At 41.8% G+C, this 19,661-nt stretch overlaps 1 protein-coding gene across 1 annotated transcript in view; it reads left to right on the top strand.

Moving 5' to 3' along the window:
- The first annotated feature begins 750 nt into the window (after window positions 1-750).
- Window positions 751-19,661, top strand: part of CPA3 (carboxypeptidase A3) — a 32,715-nt gene continuing 13,804 nt past the window's right edge. Inside the window, exons 1-6 of the mRNA XM_036349972.1 lie at window positions 751-918; window positions 1,015-1,090; window positions 7,337-7,458; window positions 17,147-17,249; window positions 17,362-17,463; window positions 19,301-19,402. Coding sequence (XP_036205865.1) covers window positions 851-918; window positions 1,015-1,090; window positions 7,337-7,458; window positions 17,147-17,249; window positions 17,362-17,463; window positions 19,301-19,402 — 573 coding nt within the window. The 5' untranslated portion in view covers window positions 751-850. The remainder of the gene's footprint in view (window positions 919-1,014; window positions 1,091-7,336; window positions 7,459-17,146; window positions 17,250-17,361; window positions 17,464-19,300; window positions 19,403-19,661) is intronic.

The raw sequence follows: 19,661 nt of genomic DNA on the forward strand, positions 1-19,661 counted from the left end.
CCAAGAGACTGTTTAAAATGGCCTATTCATTACTTTTACTTTCAAAAAGCATTTACTAGGCACCTGCAGCATCCAGATCCTGAAGACAGCAGCCAATGTACAAACATTTGAGCAACCATATTATGTTGCCTCCAGGAATCTTCGAGCTACTTTAGGGTTGGGGGCTGCCTCTGAGAATAGAGGGAGGAAATGGGAAGGAGAGGAGGTGGATGCTGTAGCTCTTTCTATAATGTTGTTTTGCTTCCTTATAAAGAGAGGTGCAGAGCAAATATGGCAAAAGTATGGCCGTCATAAAATCTAGATGGTGGACACATCAACGTTTTCCAGAGTACTTATAATATTTTAGTATATTCAAAATATTTTTTAATTTAAATGTTTTTAATTTAACAATTTACAATGTAGCTTCAAAAACATATTTTGTTATTAAGGGCCACCCCACAAGGTTCTGTGGCCAGATACACAAATTTGTCACAGGTTTCAAATGAAAATTTAACATAATACCTTCACTCATTCCATTCAAACATGTGGTAGAGCAGTATTTAAGAGCAAAGAATTGGTTCAAATCCCAGCTCTTTGAACATACAAGCTCTGTTACCTTGGGCAAGTTATTTGCTAAAAAAGGAACTTGCCTCCAATTCTGTCTGCAAAATTTGTATTCCCTATTGTAAAAGGAATATGAGTCACATGGCATTTACTGTTATGTCCCCACCCTACCTCTCAGTCCTTAACTAGAAAACATGGGGGAGGGAGGTTTCATCCACCAGAATCCTAAGAGGAAATCAGCTGCTTCTCCAGATAAGAGCTGAGACATAAAACTGGCAGAGGGCCTGGGAGCAGGCAAAGAAGAACCATGCGTCTCATCCTGCCTATGGGTTTGATCACTACTGCCCTGGCCATTGCTCCTGTCCGCTTCGACAAGTAACTCTCACCACCCTGTGTTGTGGTCTCTGTGTGGGAAGAGGATTAAGGAATGCGCTTTGCAGTTCACATTTTTCATCTTTTGCTTTCGTGTAGGGAGAAGGTGTTCCGTGTGAAACCCCAGGATGAAAAACAAGCAAACATCCTAAAGGACTTGGCCAAAACCAACAAGGTAAAGCATTTAAAGAGATAGTTTATCTTTTCTTTCTGTTCTCTAAAAGTTGCTTCTTTTTTAGGTTTAATGTCCAAAGACAAAGGTAGGGGAAGAGGCAAGCACTACTTGGATAATTCAGATAATTGCCAGTACTTCCTAGGTTTTATTTTTGTTTTTGATTTTCCCTAGGCTATCACTTCCACTTTTCCTCCCAAAAGCCTTTTTCTAGTCAAAATTCCTCCCTGCTAGTGCTTTGCCCACTCTATTGTCCTCACTCCCACCCCAGTCTTCACCCATAGCATCATTTCTGTTACAGTATTATTAACTGCCTAGAGGCCTGGTGCACAAAAATTTGTGCACTCAGTGGGGAGGGGGGTCCCTCAGCCCGGCCTGTGCCCTCTCGCAGTCTGGGACCCCTCGGGAGATAACGACCTGCTGGCTTAGGCCTGCTCCCAGGTGGCAGAGGGCAGGCCCAATCCCTAGATGCAGCCCCTGGTCGGGCTCAGAGCAGGGCCGACTGGGGAGTTGGGGAGCCTCCCCCTGTCATGCACAGAGCAGGGCAATCGGGAGGTTGTGTGCCACCCCTAGTCACGCTCTCAGGGTAGGGCCGATTGGGGGGTTGGGGCACCATCCCCTGTCACACTCAAGGCAGGGTCGATGGGGAGGTTGCGGCGCCACCCCGTCACGCACAGAGCAGGGCCAATCAGAGGGTTGGGGCGCCACACCCTGTCACACACAGAGCCGCAGGGTGATCAGGGGGTTGGGGAGCTCCCCCCTAACAGGCACAGAGCAGGGCTGATCAGGGGGTTGGGGCGCCTTCCCCTGTCACGAACAGAGCAGGGTGGATAGGGAGGTTGTGGCCCCGCCCCCTGTCACACACAGAGCCGAAGGGCGATCAGGAGGTTTGGGTGCTGCCCCCTGTCACGCTGATCCTGGTGCTGGGAGGCCTTGCGGCTCCGCTGATCCCGGTGCTGGGAGGCATATTACCCTTTTACTATATAGGGTAGAGGCCTGGTGCACGGGTGGGTGCCGGCTGGTTTGCCCTGAAGGGTGTACTGGATCAGGGTGGGGGTCCCCACTGGGGTGCCTGGCCAGCCTGGGTGAGGGGATGATGGCTGTTTGCAGCTGGTCACACATCCTTCAGGGTGGGGGTCCCCACTGGGGTACCTGGCCAGCCTGGGTGAGGGGATGATGGCTGTTTGCAGCTGGTCACACACCCTTCAGGGTGGGGGTCCCCACTGGGGTGCCTGGCCAGTCTGGGTGAGGGTCTGAGGGCTGTTTTCAGGCTGGGGGTGACTGAAGCTCCCAACTGGTCCTTTTTTTCTTTTTTTTTTTTTATTCTGGGCCAGCTTTAGCTTTGAGGCTTGCCTCCAGCTCTTAAGCCTCCGCTGCTGAAAGTAGGTTTCTGGCCTTTGCTTACAATGTTGCGATCCTGCTGGCTGAAGCCCGGGGACTAAAGCAGGTTTCTGGGGTTTTGTTTAGCTTCTATATTTGTTACATAGTTGCTTAGAGTTGCAGCTCAGAGGCCTGCAGCGGCAGGCGGGAAACGTTGGAGTCCTCCATCACTGAAGCAAGCAAGCCTCATGTTAGTTTCAAGCTGCCTGGCTGCCTGCCGCCATCTTGTCTGGCAGTTAATTTGCATATTGCCCTGAGTAGCCAATGGGAAGGGTAGCGGTCATATGCTAATTACCATGTTTCTCTTTTATTAGATAGAATAACAGTACTAAATTAAGATGTTACCCTTCCCTCTCCTATGTCCAAAAAGAAACAAAGTCAGACCAGTCTTTTAAAATATAACAGAATAACATAATCATTTTATCATCCATTCAGCTGCTCCTATACAAAGGCACATGTGCCAGCCACTTTGCATACATCATTTCAAATTCTCCAACAGATTTTCTGTGTCTGTGTCATAATCTAACCCATTTAAAACACAAAAATTGAAGCTCAAAGGCAGAAAATTAAATAATCAAGATTAAACACCAGATATAAACCCAGAACCAAATCTGGGATTTATTCTACTTCCAAATACCTTGTCTCCACTTCAAATCAATCAAAAGTTCCACCTACTCTAATTCCCAAATGTTTTTCAAATCCACATTTTTCTGTCCATTCCCCTGCCACTGCCAAGTTTATGTTGGCTCTATCTCTTACTGTAACAATTTCAATAACCCCTGAGCTAGTATTCAGTCTTAGTCTTTTCTCCCACACAACCAGTCCACATGGCAACCTAACCGCTCTCTTTAAAACTTGATGATTGCATTCCTCCAACTGAAGCTTTTTCATGAGAGGCAGCCAATTATGGAAAGAGTATGGTCTTCAAAGGTTCCAAACCCAGCTATGTGGCCTTAGGCAAGTTACTTAACCTCTCTGGATCTCAATTTCCTTCTTCATCAAAGATTAAGTATGCTAACATTTGGGGAGCGCTCAGTAGTGGCCTGGCCATAATAAGCTCCAGAGTCCCTCAGAATCTGCCACCTCTGCAGTCTCCTGCTCCTCCACCATCTTTCTCTAAAAACTCCACGAACACCAAAGACTCACCCACTTTGGCCCTGCACACCTTGGTACAGGAGGAATGCTTCCTTCTGTACTTGGCTAACTCTTATTCTTCAAGACAGAATCTCTACTCAGGCAGAGTCTCCTGCAGGAAGTCTTCTTGGTCGACCAACTCTCATGTCCAGCTTGTATTGCTTCCTGTGCTCTGGGAATGCTTGTGCTTTTCCCTCGCATTGCTCAGCATGTTGGAAAAGCATACGTCTCTCACAATGAACTTCTTGCTTATCTTAAGTCCTTTATTAGCCTCCACAATAGTGACATCCAGTTCTGTGTCTGGTGCTTAATAAATGCTCATGAAAGTTCACTAGCCCTGAATGCCTGTTCAGCATTACCCTGTTATGACAGAGAAACTGCTGTATGGTTAGATAGCCCTGCATAATTCACCTTTAAACCACTACATCTCTCCTATGTCCAATTCATCTGTAGCTTTTTGATCAAAACAAACCAATAAATATTAGTTAGTTCATAGCAGCCTCATAATAATTAACTGAGTTACAGTGGCATTCAACTCAGAAATGGAAGGTAGACTTAGATGTGCCCAAAAACCTGTTGTGATGAGTGGAAATTGGGCATTTTCTTCACATTTCTCATATTTTGTATTTGAATATGATTTTAAAGAACAGCAAGAACTGGAATCTTCTCAAATTTATCTTAATCTGAATGCTATCCTTCCAGTCACCAAATTTCTGATATTCTCAGCCAGAGGAATTAACAATTGATAAATGCCTTCATGTCCCAGTTCTCATAGCCATTTCACAATCTGCACAACATCTCATGGATCCTTGTTAGCCTTATTTTCAGGGAAGCAAACTGAAACTCAAAGAGTTATGGTGATTTGCCTAAGGACATACTGCTAGAAAAATGACAGGCTAAATATTATGCCTTCTGTTGGACACAAACATTCCAAGAATTCCAGAATTTACAGGGACATTTGGTTTTAAGGCTTGAATTGGGAAGGAGAATAGGGAACCATTTATTTAATTTATATTCCCAATTAGAGACAGATGCTCTGGCTAAATCAATTATAAAACAACAAAAATCAACCCCAAGATGGTGGAACAAAACAAATTAACTAAAAGTTGTTAATTCTTTTTGCATTTATAGATAACACTACAGGCCCGGTGCACAAAAATTTGTGCACTCGGGGAGATCCCTCAGCCCGACTTGTGCCTTCTCGCAGTCTGGGACACCTCAGAGGATGTCCATGTGCTGGCTTAGGCCCGCTCCCTGGAGGATTGGGCCTAAGCTGGCAGTCCGACATCCCTCTGGCAGCACAGGAGCCCTCGGGAGATGTCTACTTGCCAGCGGGGAGCAGGTCTAAGCTGCAATCAGACATCCTTAGCGCTGCTGAGGAGGCAGGAGAGGCTCCCACCACCACCGCTGTACTGGCAGCCATCAGCCTGGCTTGTGGCTGAGCAGAGCTCCCCCTGTGGGAGTGCACTGACCACTAGGGGGCAGCTCCTGCATTGAACGTGTGTCATAGTGACCAGGCATTCCCAGTCGTTCTGCTGTTAGGGTCAAATTGCACATTACCCTTTTATTATATAAAATAGAGGCCTGGTGCATGGGTGGGGGCAAGCTGGTTTGCCCTGAAGGGTGTCCCAGATCAGGGTGGGGGTCCCGCTGGGGTGCCTGGCCAGCCTAGGTGAGGGCCTGATGGCTGTTTGCAGGCTGGCCACAGCCCCTTCAGGGTAGGGGTCCCCCCTGGGGTGCCTGGCCAGCCTGGGTGAGGGGCTGATGGCTGTTTGCAGGCTGGTCCACGGCCCCCAGCCACTCAAGCTCCCAGCGAGGTTGGCTGGAAGCAGGTATCTGGGATTTATTTATCCTCTATAATTGAAACTTTGTTGCCTTTAGCGGAGGCCACAGCCTGCCAGGGCAGGCGGGAAACTTGGCTTCCTCCATTGCTGGGGCAACCAAACCTCCTGCTTGCTCCAGCTCAGTGGCTGCCGGCCGCCATCTTGGTTGGGTTAATTTGCATATTGTCACTCTGATTGGCTGTTGGGCATGGCTTGGGGCATAGTGGCAGTGCAGTCAATTTACATGTTTCTCTTTTATTAGGTTAGACTAGAGGCCCAGTGCACAAAAATTTGTGCACTCGGGGGGGAGGGGGGTCCCTCAGCCCAGCTTGTGCCCTTTCGCAGTCTGGCACCCCTCGGGAGATAACGACCTGCTGGCGTAGGCCTGCTCCCGGGTGCCAGAGGGCAGGCCCAATCCCTAGGTGCAGCCCCTGGTCGGGCTCAGAGCAGGGCCAATTGGGGAGTTGGGGCGCCTTCCCCTGTCATGCACAGAGCAAGGCAGATTGGGAGGTTGCGATGCCACCCTCAGTCACGCTCAGGGTAGGGCCGATTGGGGGGTTGGGGCACCGCCCCCTGTCACACCCAAGGCAGGGTCGATGGGGAGGTTGCGGCGCCACCCCCTGTCATGCACAGAGCAGGGCCCATCAGGGGGGTTGGAGCTCCGTACCCTGTCACGCACAGAACAGGGTCAATCAGGGGGTTGAGGAGCTCCCCCCTGTCACTCACAGAGTAGGGCAGATAGGGGAGTTGGGGCACCACCCCCTGTCACACTCAGGGCAGGGAGGATCAGGGGGTTGGGGCACCGCCACTGTCACACACAGAGCAGGGCCCGTGGGGTGGGGAGGGTGTTTGGGGGCGCCGCACCCTGTCACACACAGAGCTGCAGGGCAATCAGGGGGTTGGGGAGCTCCCCCCTAACAGGCACAGAGCAGGGCTGATCAGGGGATTGGAGCGCCTTCCCCTGTCACACACAGAGTCGCAGGGCAATCAGGGGGTTTGGGCGCTGCCCCCTGTCAAGCTGATCCCAGTGCCATGAGGCCTCTCGGCTCCGCTGATCCCGGTGCTGGGAGGCCTCGCGGCTCTGCTGATCCCGGTGCTGGGAGGCATATTACCCTTTTACTATATAGGATAGAGGCCTGGTGCATGGGTGGGGGCCAGCTGGTTTGCCCTGAAGGGTGTCCTGGATCAGGGTGGGGATCCCCACTGGGGTGCCTGGCCAGCCTGGGTGAGGGGCTGAGGGCTGTTTTAAGGCCGACTGAAGCTCCCAACTGCTCGTTTTTTTCTTTTCTTTTTTTTTTATTCTGGGCCAGGTTTAGCTCTGGCTCCAGCTCTGAGGCCTCTGCTGCTGAAAGAAGGTATCTGGTTTATTTGCGTTCTTTAATCGAAACAATGTATAACTCCAGCTCTGAGATCCCGGGCTCGCTGAAAGCAGGTTTCTGGGGTTTTGTTTAGCTTCTATATTTGTTACAATGTTTCTTAAACTGCAAGCTCAGAGGCCTGCAAGGCAGGCGGGGGAACGTTGGAGTCCTCCGTCACTGAAGCAAGCAAGCCTCATGTTAGTTTCAAGCTGCCTGGTTGCCGGCCGCCATCTTGGCTGGTAGTTAATTTGCATATCTCGCTGATATGCAAATGGGAAGGGTAGCGGTCGTACGCCAATTACCATGTTTCTCTTTTATTAGATAAGATATCCTGCAAGAGTGACTGGCACAAATGGTTTCTTTCCCACTTTATAATATTCAACAGATCTTAAATATATTTGCAAAAATCTCATAAGCTTATTAAGAGTAGGGTCCATACCTTAGTCACATTGAACCTACATTCCTTCATGGTGTATGACACATAGTCATTTATTAATAAATTTATTGTTTGAGCAAACAAACAATTGAAACTAACATTGAACTCCTCTCCACAGCTTGACTTCTGGTATCCAGATGCCACCCACGTGGCTGTTAATATGAGGGTGGATTTCCGAGTTAGTGAAAAGGAATCCCAGTCCATCCAGTTTGTCTTGGATCAAAATAAAATGCACTATGAGTAAGTTCTATTATTCAATATTCAAATGTGTTAGATATTCAAAGTTTGGGGAGTCTTGAAATTGAAAGGGAAGTTCTATTTTTTAATTGGGGGGTGGGGGAGGGGAGAAAACTGTATCTACCACATAAAACTTACAATTACTTCCAAACAGACTATTGAGTCCTGACTATAGAGGTGATGAAATCAAACTTCCATCTTATGTTTGTTCTGATCTGCAAGAATGACAATTATGTACCTCTGCCATCTCTAAAAACCAACCCCTAGTGAGGACAGAGTGCATGTGAGCAGGCATAGATGGTTTAGCCACATTCATCACCCCAACAGGAAATCGCCCAGAGCTTAGAATCAGATGCTACTGGTGACCACCAACACCATATTTTTGTATTTGAATTCTCCTGATACATAAAAAAAAGACCCAAATTATAGCGTTCATCTTTAAGTCAGAGATGAGAGAATGTAAAATACATAGTAAATAAATAATTTTTATGAAAGAAATTCTTTCTCAGGCAAAGCAAAAGCAAGCAATAGAATAAGATAAATCCAAAAGGAGAGAATTTTCAAATGGCCAAAGATGCCAAAATGAGTCATTGTGGTCCCAGCCATGGGCCATGCACTGCCTGGGCCCTGGGGCAGTGAACAAAAAGGGAGCCCAGCAATGAATGTTACAAATCAACACAATATAGGAAGCAAAATGTGTTATTATACTTTCAAACATTTAGTGATTTAAAGTACTAAAGGGTCCCATCTTAACTCCCTCAGCCCTAATCAGCCCTGGAGTCCCCTCACCACTAAAAACACTGCTAAACACTAGTCCTTTCTCTAGGACCTGCCATTTCATGCCCCTGCTACCTAACTTAGTACTGTTACTCAAGAGGCCTCTTCCAGATGAGACAAAGATCCCATCATCCACTGCAGAGCATTTCCTGCTGTCATCACAACTTGGTTGCATTATGATATTGCTACAATATCCTCAGTAAATATAAACTCTATTGAAATTAAGGAAAGACATGTAAGACAAGTTGAAAAACATTCTTGTTCTTGGCTTGATGGCTTAAAAAAGTAGCAGGCTGTTATTAATCTCTGTCTTTGTTTTTGCTGTTGTTTCCAGAGGGATATGAAACAATTGAAGTTAATAAATGGGAAGAACATATTCAAAGTTAATTTATACCAAAGTTGATTTAATTCTTTTTAAGTAATACATCAACATGTGCTTTTCTATGTTTTTATAAATTGCACCATTAAATTAGAATAAATACTTGATAAGTATATGTGCAAGTTATCAAGAATCAGTAGTGCATTATGAATTCTCTGCTTATGCTAAGGTTCAGATGACATCTCGATACTTTCTTCTAAAAGACAGTCTTTCCACCCTATATAACTATTGGTGACTGTCTCTTGATTCATTTCATGGCCAGATCCTCATAATAGTGTGTTTTTCAATTTGTCTTATGCCAAGATACATCCTTGCTATCCACATCAAGAACCAAAGTGTTAAACTACCTATAAAATTTAGTTTTATCTAATTAGGACATCATTTCTAGAAATTAGTCCAAATTAACAAGGGTTGTAGGAAAGCCACATAATTAGATAGTTACCTTACTCAGAAATATAAATATGTAAAGTGATCCGTGCAGACAAGAACTATTTAAAATCTTGTCTCCAAGTAACAATTATATAGATAATTTTATTTGCATATTAATTATATGTGTTACTTGGTGTCAGTCAGTAAGCGAAGAAAGTTCTAAGAACAGAAATATCTGATTAGACCCAGGCACCAGTCTGAATAAAACCACATTATGAGACTGGTTTGACACAATGATTTACCTGGATAACCTTCATTAAACAGTGCAACAACAACAAATAATATGTATATACTAACAAACCTGAACAGACTGGTGGAAAAATATCTAAAGGAAAGTACGTTCATTCAACTAAGCTGAAAGGGGCACACACCATATTTGGATTCAGCAGTTAAAAACCCTTGTGTTTTTACTATATTTTTAATATTTTAGATATTTTTATTTTAGAGTCATTTTAGATCTTTTCTTTTATCAAAAGTTAAAAGTAGGAAGTCTGTAATACTTTCAAAAATAAAAATACATTTCTTAAAAAGTTAAAATTAGATGATAGAGTTGTTAATAAAAGGTAATTCAGAAAAATACTATTAATATAATAGTAAAAATAAAATGAAACAATTAAGTAAAATCTTACTAAGATCCATTTAAGATTGTGTGGGAATTGCAAAAGAGATCTATATCAAACTGACACAGCAGTCAACACTTGACGTTGATGTCTAATAATGTTCAGTCATACACAAATTCATATTCAAAATATATACATAGTCCTATAAAATTAATATTTTAATACAATAAGTCATTCTAATGTTTCATCCCATTTGTTTTCCTTCTGCTCTACCTTTTTATATATTATTTGCCCAAGAGTAAAACAAGTATGTTGATACCTGCTCTAAATGTTGACGAGATGTTGGTCATAGTAGAAAGCAGCAGAGTGTGGTCCAGTCCCATTTACACCAGGCATTAGGTATTTAACATGAAAAAATTACTTAACTTCTCTCCACCTCACTTTCTTCATCTTTAAAATGGCGTGTTGTAGAGCTTTCATGAAAATTTACTGAGATGATAAAATCGCTCTTTGTCTGGTTCCTTTACTTCTATTAAATCAAGTAGAGGAAGGACCACTTATATGTGTTTACACAATTGTGAGCATGTGCACACACACATGCACACACACATGAACTATGTTTTCTCCTATACATACAGACCTATGATAAAGTTTGGTTTACAAGTTAAGTACCTTAAGAGATGAACAATAACTAATAATAAAATATAATAGTTATGACAATATGCTATAAATAAAAGTTATGTGAATGTGGTCTCTCTCTCAAAATATCTTATTGTTATATATATATATATATATTCACCCTTCTTGTGATGTGAAATATCATGCCTATGTAATAAGATGAAGTAAGGTACTCAGAATGGCATGCAATTTAAAATATATGAATTGTTTATTTCTGGAATTTTCCATTTAATATTTTTGGACCATAGTTGACCACAGGTAACTGAAACCTTGGAGAACAAAACTGTGGATAAGGGGGAGACTTCTGTACACTAGCCCACAGTTCTCCATCATTCCTTCTCTGTTCCTCTCTAAAAACCGCAGAAGGAGGGTGCCTTGACATGGTCAAGATAGGATTCATCCTGCCTCTTCTCTAAATTTCTCCTCTATTCCTAATATTGAGACACATGTTTCCAGGAGTGCTGGCCACTGGGCAAACTTTGCACAGCCTTAGTGGACTAAGCAAACTACAGGTTCAATGTCACTCTCCGAGGATTTATTTTACTCCTTATAATGGAGGTGTTGTTGTATAATGGTCCACAAGTAGAGGTCAGATCTCTAGGTTCTAATCCCACTTCTATATTTTACCCATTGTGAGGACTTTGGAAATCTACCTAATCTGTATAAAAATGGGGGTGATAATGGTACCCTGTTAATAGTGCTGAAGTAAAGATTAAAAGATTAAATGTAAATGCCATACTGAGCAGAGTGCCTGGCACATAAGAAAGACTGGATAAACATTAGCCATTCATAGCATTAAATCCTCAGTGATAATTATTTATCTTTTCAACTACATTTAGAAATATCTTTAACAAATTAAGCAATTATTGGAGTTAAAAAATAATATTTGAGAGAAAGTAATTTGGTTTCATTTGTCTTAGCCTGGCTGCTGATTATTGGAAGGGCTCATGAAAATAATGTCTGGCCCTAGTTCTTAATTTTCAGCCTTGGACTTAAATTACAGTCCTAATATCAACAGTCTGGCATTGTTTGGTGTCCTCATGGTGCTGGCTTTGTGGAAAGGTCATATTTTAGCTCACACTATTTTGCTGCTAAATTGACAAGTATAAGTCTAAAACTATTCTTAGATACAAGCTTCCTGTTATTAATTAATACTGATTTATGTTACAAATCAACCTTTGGGAACATAAAATTTCTCTTTGGCCTGGTTCCTCTACTTCTATTAATTCAGATAGAGCAAAAGCTACATCACCTCTTTAGAGCTTAAAATAATTAATTATGTCTGTAATGACCACCCAAAATGTAATTTCCAACCTTCTTGGGCTTTGTGTGAGTTTTAGTGCAGCATGACCCACCTGATTCTGAAATTGTCACAATTTTTTTCTCAGAAATCCCAGGTTCATCATAAGTCAAAAGCCAAGCAAACAGTGAATTACATACAATATGCATAATAATGTGCTTGTCAGTGCTGTTAGTAGGAATCAATATTCATGAGCAGAATTTAGACTTGTGTTAAATAAACTCTAACTAGGAGTATACCTCATTTATGTTCTTCCTCCTAACTCAGGTCAGTCAGTCAATCAGCATGAAGAAACTGAAAAGTAGATTGGGTGCTGCAGTGTCACAGTTCATTATCATGAGAAATTGAAGAAATCAGAGTCAAACAAGTACATACCATCAAAGCCTAGTTTAAAGACATGTTAAAACTGTGAAGTGGTTGTCAGTTTTGTGACTCATCTTCACTATTATACTGAAGTTCTCTGGATGCCCATGACATGACAAAATACATTTCATATTTCACTTAATTTCATCTTCACCACAATCCTGCCTATTATGTTTGGTACCATTGTAAAAGTAAGTAATCAGAGAGATAATTAACCTGCCCAAGATCATAATAAATATTAAGTAGCTAAACTGGGATTGAACACAAGAATATCTGATCACAGAGCCTCTTCATATTAGATTCCTGCTTCCTTACTTGATAGAATTTATGAAAGTGAAAGAGTACACAATACTGTGCTAAATGACTAGGATAAATGTTTAAAAATAGACAGCATCCTCCTACATAGATACTGGAAAAAAGGAGAAAGTATAATTTTTTTGCAGAATAACTACACAGAAACCCTGAAGATATAACTAAAATTTATCAAAAGTAAAAGGATAGTTTTTATATTAATACAATGGCTAATAGATAAGTAAAAGCAAAGCAAGATGTTTTTTTTTAATAAATAATAATCAGTTCCTACATTTAGTGGGAAAAGAGTCACTCACAAGACTAATAAAAATATATGAATAAACAAAAAAATACAAAATTTCACTGAAAAATAAAAAAAGCTATATTATGCTTCAGTATTCATTACTAGAGGCCTGATGCACAAAATTTGCGCAAGGGTAAGCTTTCGCAGCCCCAGTTGCCTCACAGCCCCGGTTGCCTTGGCTGCCTCTCAGCCCTCACATTCCCGGCCACCTCAACCCTCACAGCCCTGGCTTCATCCAGACAGTTGTCCTGTTGTTCAGCCATTCGGTCACTTTGCATATTATGTTTTTATTCTTATAGACTAGTAGCCCGGTGCACAAAATTTGTGCATGGGTGGGGGTTGTCCCTCAGCCTGGCCTGCACCCTCTCCAATCTGGGACCCCTTGGAGGATGTCTGACTGCCGGTTTAGGCCCACAGGGATCAGGAGTATACCTAAACCAGCAGTCAGACATCCCTCTCGCAATCCGGGACCACTGGCTTCTAATCACTCACCTGCCTGCCTGCCTGCCTGATCACCCCTAACCACTCTGCCTGTTGGTCTGCTTGCCCCCAATTGCCCCCCCCACTGGCCTTCTCACCCCTAACTGCTCCCCCTACCAGCCTGATCACCCCCAACTGCCCCCCCCGCCAGCCTGCTCACCCCTAACTGGCCCCCTCTGCTGGCCTCATGACCCCCAACTGCCCTCCCCAACTGGCTTGATGGCCCCCAACTGCCCTCCCCTGACAGCCTCATGGCCTCCAACTGCCCCCCACTGCCGGCCTGCTCACCCCCAACTGCCCTCCCTTCCTGAACTAATCGACCCTAACCAGCCTCTGCCTCAGCCCTGCCACCATGGCTTTGTCCGGCAGGTCTCCTGGTCTAATTAGCATATCACCCTTTTATTATTATAGATAAGATTCTTCTCAAACTTATTCATAATTTAATACAATTCTAATCAAAAGTCCATTTTTCTAATAATTTCTAAAGTGATTCTGACAAGACATTTATTAAAAATAGGTGAAATTACTTAAAAATGGAAACAAAAATGAGACTTATGAAAATTTAATATTAAAACTGTAATTAAGAAACCAAGATGGTAGCATAGGTAAACACTGGAGATTGCTGCCTCCCACAACAACTTCAAAAATACAACTTAAAGACGGAATGGACATCATCCAGAACCACAGGAAGGCTGGCTGAGTGGAAATTCTACAACTAGAAGGAAAGAGAAAAGCATACCGAGACTCAGAGGAGGTGCGGTGCGGAAGTAAAATACAAAGATGCAGAGGTGCATGCGGAGAGGGCTGGCGGCTGAGGACACGGTTGTCTTTTTCAATTGGGAGGGAGTCTCAAGCTCTGAGCTCCATTCCGGGCGAGTCTCTGGGGACCCAGACTCATACGGGAGAAACGGACTGTCTGGCATCAGTCGGAACTCGAGGGCAGCTTTCTCTCGGAGGTGCTCGCAGCAATTGCTGGGGCCTCTGAGGGTAGGACTGAGAGCAGCCATAACTGCTCACTCTGCCTGCCCTGTTGATCCTCTGGAACCCCGCCCCGCCCAAGCCATGCACGGAAGCTTTTGCTTATGAAAGGCCCGGCCCTTTGTAATCTGAAAATTACTTAACAAACTGCAGCTGGCCCAAGGCCCCAGGGCAACGTGCATTGCTTTACAGCTGGCTTCTGCTGGGTAGCCTCAGGCAGAGGCTAGAGTAGCACCTCCTTAGATCCAAGAGCCAGTGTACTCAGTGGTCAGAGTGGGACCATCCAATTACAACTCCTCAGATCCAAAAGGGACACACTCCGGGGGCAGACTCAGTGAGCAACAAAGCCCCACTGAAGCAAGTCTTTCCCCATAAGGGTGTCTTCAGCACAGAAGTTCTCCCACCATAGACACAGCTGATTCTCACAGCCAATTGGCCTGGAGGTCAATTCCTCCCAGTGTTACCTACAACAATCAAGGCTTAACTACAATAAGACTGTGCACAAAGCCCACAAGGGTTGCACCAAGAGTGTCTACCTCAGGTAATTGGGGAGGCTGAGCCACTGGGCCCTATAGGACACTTAGCACAGAAAGCCACTCTATCGACACAGCGAAGCATAAAAAATGCCGAGACAAAGAAACAGGACACAAATGACAGAAATGGAGGAAAGCAAACTACTGGATATAGAGTTCAAAATCACACTTTTAAGGTTTTTCAAGAATTTTCTAGAAACCGCTGATAAACTTAATGAGACCCTCAAGAAATCCAGTGAGACCCTGGATGTTGTGATAAAGGACCAACTAGAAATTAAGCATACACTGACTGAAATAAAGAATATTATACATACTCCCAACAGCAGACCAGAGGATCGCAAGAATCAAGTCAAAGATTTGAAATACGAAGAAGCAAAAAACACCCAACCAGAAAAGCAAAATGAAAAAAGAATTCAAAATACAGATAGTGTAAGGAGCCTCTGGGATAGCTTCAAGCGTACCAACATCCGAATTATAAGGGTGCCAGAAGAAGGGAGAGAGAAAGATATTGAAAACCTATTTGAAAAAAGAATGACAGAAAACTTCCCTTACCTGGTGAAAGAAATAGACTTACAAGTCCAGGAACCGCAGAGAACCGCAAACAAAAGGAATCCAAAGAGGACCACACCAAGACACATCATAATTAAAATGCCAAGAGCAAAAGACAAAGAGAGAATCCTAAAAGCAGCAAGAGAAAGACAGTCAGTTACCTACAAGGGAATACCCATACAACTGTCAGCTGATTTCTCAACAGAAACTTTGCAGGCCAGAAGGGAGTAGCAAGAAATATTCAAAGTGATGAATGCCAAGAACCTACAACCAAGATTACTTTATCCAGCAAAGCTAGCATTCAGAATTGAAGGTCAGATAAAGAGCTTCACAGATAAGAAAAAGTTAAAGGGGTTCATCACCTCTAAACCAGTATTATATGAAGTGCTGAAAGGTATCTTTTAAGAAGAGGAAGAAGAAGAAAAAGGTAAAAGATACAAATTATGAACAACAAATACACATCTATCAACAAGTGAATCTAAAAATCAAGTGAATAAATAATCTGATGATCAGAATAAACTGGCGATTATAATAGAATCAGGGGCATAGAAAGGGAGTGGACTGACTATTCTTCAGGGGGAAAGGGGTGTGGGGGATGTGGGAAGAGACTGGACAAAAATCGTGTACCTATGAATGAGGACAGTGGGGGGTGGGGGGGTGAGGGTGGGAGGGGAACCAGGTGGAGGGGAGCTATGAGGGGGAAAAAGAGGAACAACTGTAATAATCTGAACAATAAAGATTTAATTAAAAAAAATAAAACTGTAATTAAATTGTTTAGTTGCCTACACAAGAGTAGGAACACAGATCTGTAGAGCAAAATAGAAAATTCCTAAACAGACAAAATATACAAAAATGTTTGTGCATATGATGACAGTGGTATTTTTGAAATATAAATCTTGAAGTCTGGCAAGTTGGCATTTAAATTCCCAACTCCACCACACACAAATTGTATTTAAACTTTCTGAATAACAATGTTCCCCATCTATAAAATGGTGGTAAAATAAATAACATAGAATAAAATAATGTGTGTAAAGCAGTACCTGGACCATACTAAATAAGTGGATATCCAGGTGAAAATGTTAGGTAGGCAGTTGGATGTGCAAGTCATAGGACAGGTAGGGGAAGAATTTAGGGAGAGGTAGGTTCAGGGGGAAACCCAGAACTGGAGTTACAACTATAGATGACCTTTAGGTTGCCATTTAAGCCTTATGATTCAATGAGGTGATAAGTGGATATAAATCAGGGTTATATAAAATAGACAAGAGAATAGAGACATTAACCTTCTGGTCCTCAACACTAACCTTCCAGTGATTCTTTCTGCATCTTTTTTCACATTCTCCAAACCAGCCTTGTCATTTTATAGCTCTGTAACCATAGGCAAGTTATGTAAACACTTTATGCCTCAGCTTTCTCATCTGTAAAATGAGGATAATAATCTCAGTGTGGAAATTAAATAAGTTAGTGTATGAAAGTTGCTTAAAACAATGACTGGCACATAGTAAGAGCTAAGTAAATGCTTATTATTATGGTTATGCAACTTTCTCAGGACAGTCAGTAGATTTTTGCATAAGAATACCCACATTTGTCTGTGTTGTATGTTGTGAATGTGTGTGCTCTGAAGAAAGATTGTGAGTGGCTATAGAGTGGCACTGACCAACAGCAGTATAATGCAAGCCACCTGCATGCTTTTAAATATTCTAGTAACCACATTAAAAAACCAATATTGACAAAATATTTTATTCAATCTAGCATATGCACAATAGTATTTCAACATGTAATGAATATAACGTATTAGTGAGCTATTTCACTTGTACAGCAATATCCATTTTTGGACAAGCACATTTTAAGTGTTCTATAGTCATGTGTAGCTATAGACTATTATATTGGACAGCACAGCTGTAAATAAATGGAAAGATCTGAAGCCAGACACATGGCATGTCTAAAGGCTATGGTAAGAGAATAATCTGATCTAAGATAAAGAAAAGGGAAGAGAAAATTTCTGCAAATTAAAGATAAATGTGTTTTTCTTTCCCTAGTAAATGTGCATTTTATCATTCCTCTGTCAAACAGAATCTTGATTCATGATCTACAAGAAGCAATTGAGAAGCAGTTTGATGTTAAAGAAGATATCCCAGGGAGGCACAGCTATGCAAAATACAATGCCTGGGACAAGGTACAGTAAAATGCCTGTGCTTCCAAAAAGAAAAAAAAAAGAGTTATCCTCAACATTTATTGTCACTTATTTTTCTTTTATTCTAATTCCTCAAATTGCTTTTGTTTTTAAGATTGTTGCTTGGACTGAAAAAATGGTGCATAAGCATCCTGACATGGTCTCTCGTATTAAAATTGGAACTACTGTTGAAGATAATCCACTGTATGTTCTCAAGGTAAAAATAACTCAGGAACTACTGATTCTTATTATTGTTGAAAAACATGAATTTTAAAGTTACTTTTTGCCACATATAGCTAATTTTGATACAATAAAAAGTTATTTTTTAAGAACATTTAAGCTCTAGACATTTTACAATAGAAGTAACAGTTGGTTTCAGGTTGAACCAAAAAAGTTCCTGATTAACACCTGTGCACTGCTGGTGGGAATGCAGACTGGTGCAGCCACTATGGAAGACAGTATGGAGTTTCCTTAAAAAACTGAAAATGGAACTCCCATTTGACCCTGTGATCCCACTTCTAGGAATATATCCCAAGAAACCAGAAACACCAATCAGAAAGGATATATGCACCCCTATGTTCATAGCAGCACAATTCACCATAGCTAAGATCTGGAAACAGCCTAAGTGCCCATCAGTAGATGAATGGATTAGAAAACTGTGGTACATCTACACGATGGAATACTATGCTGCTCTAAAAAGGAAGGAACTCTTACCATTTGCAACGTCATGGATGGAACTGGAGAGCATTATGCTAAGTGAAATAAGCCAGTCAATGAAGGAAAAATACCACATGATCTCACTCATTCATGGATAATAGAGACCATTATAAACTTTTGAACAATAATAGATACAGAGGCAGAGCTGCCTCAAACAGATTGTCAAACTGCAGCAGGAAGGCCGGGGAGGGTTGCGGGGCAGGAGGTAGGGGGGTAAGAGATCAACTAAAGGACTTGTATGCATGCATAGAAGTATAACCAGTGGACATAAGACATGGGGGGATAGGGGAGGCTAGGGGACTGTCTAGGGCGGGGGGATAAAATGGACACATATGTAATACCCTTTGTAATACTTTAAGCAATAAAAAAAAAAATAAAAAATAAAAAATAAAAAAATAAATAAATAAATAAATAAAATCAAAAAAAAAAAAGTTCCTGATTAAACCATTTGTCAGATACAGTGGATAAATGCAGACAAACATCTTACTTATCCTGTATCTTTATTATAAGAGTTTATGATGTCTCTGGTGTATAAAACAGTTTTCATCCCATTAAAATTCAGTGAAACTGTTACTAAAATATCATGAAGAAAATATAAATTTAAGAATCATGGAATCATAGGATCCCAGAACAATGAGGCATTTCCACCCCATGTTGAAGGGGATTCCCTTCTATAACTGAGCTGATCATTACCAGTCAGCTGCTGCTGGATTTTGATGCATTCCCTTAATAACTGGGAAGCCCTTCCTGACCCTAAACTCCCATCCATCCATTCTCTCCAACCGCACAAAACAAATCTAACCTCTCTTCAAAATGACAGCCCTTCAAACATCCACTTCAAACACAATCACAAAATCTTGTTCAATCCAAGCAAAATATCCCCAAGATTAGGAAGACAGAAAAACAAAAGAAAATGACAGAAACAGAAGCAATTTTATATATAATCTATGTCTCAGACCAAAGGATATTAGCAGTAAAATAAAATAAAATAAAATAAAATAAAAGAAAAGAAAATAAAATAAAATAAAATAAAATAAAATAAAATAAAATAAAATAAAAAGCAATAGATTGTGATTTTTAAAAATAACCCTAAAAGCAACTCTGACACTAGGGAAAACTTTTGAAAAATACACTATAGAATAAATTATGATTTATGTATAGACATTTAAGGATAAATGCCATGGTCCTACCTGAGAACATAAGTGCTTACACAGGTACTCACTCAACGGGAAACGGGAAAGAATTGCTTTGAGAATGTGAATGAGCTATAGGACAATAAGAAATAAGAGATCAATCTGTGAATTCGTGCAAAATATCTTGATTTTATTTTTAAACAGATTGGGGAAAAGGATGAAAGAAGAAAGGCTATTTTTATGGACTGTGGCATTCACGCACGAGAATGGATCTCCCCAGCATTCTGTCAATGGTTCGTCTATCAGGTAAGTGAATGGAACACCCATACAACCCTCCCCTGATTATCAAGTCTCAGCACCTCACTGAGTGGCAACCTTCCAAATGAGTGCAGTTCCACTAAACTGGACAAGCTTATATTTGATGCTGCCAGGAAATAAATGCTCCGATTTTACTCAGCATTGTTTTTATAAAAATAATTGACACCTTCCTTCAGACTTCTTAAATTCCAGCTGACAGCTTAGAAAATGAAAAGAAAGTTCTTTTGTTACAAAATGAGAGCTTTTC

The sequence above is a fragment of the Myotis myotis genome, unplaced genomic scaffold, assembly GCF_014108235.1.
Source record: "Myotis myotis isolate mMyoMyo1 unplaced genomic scaffold, mMyoMyo1.p scaffold_m19_p_2, whole genome shotgun sequence".
NCBI classification, from domain to species: Eukaryota; Metazoa; Chordata; class Mammalia; order Chiroptera; family Vespertilionidae; genus Myotis; species Myotis myotis.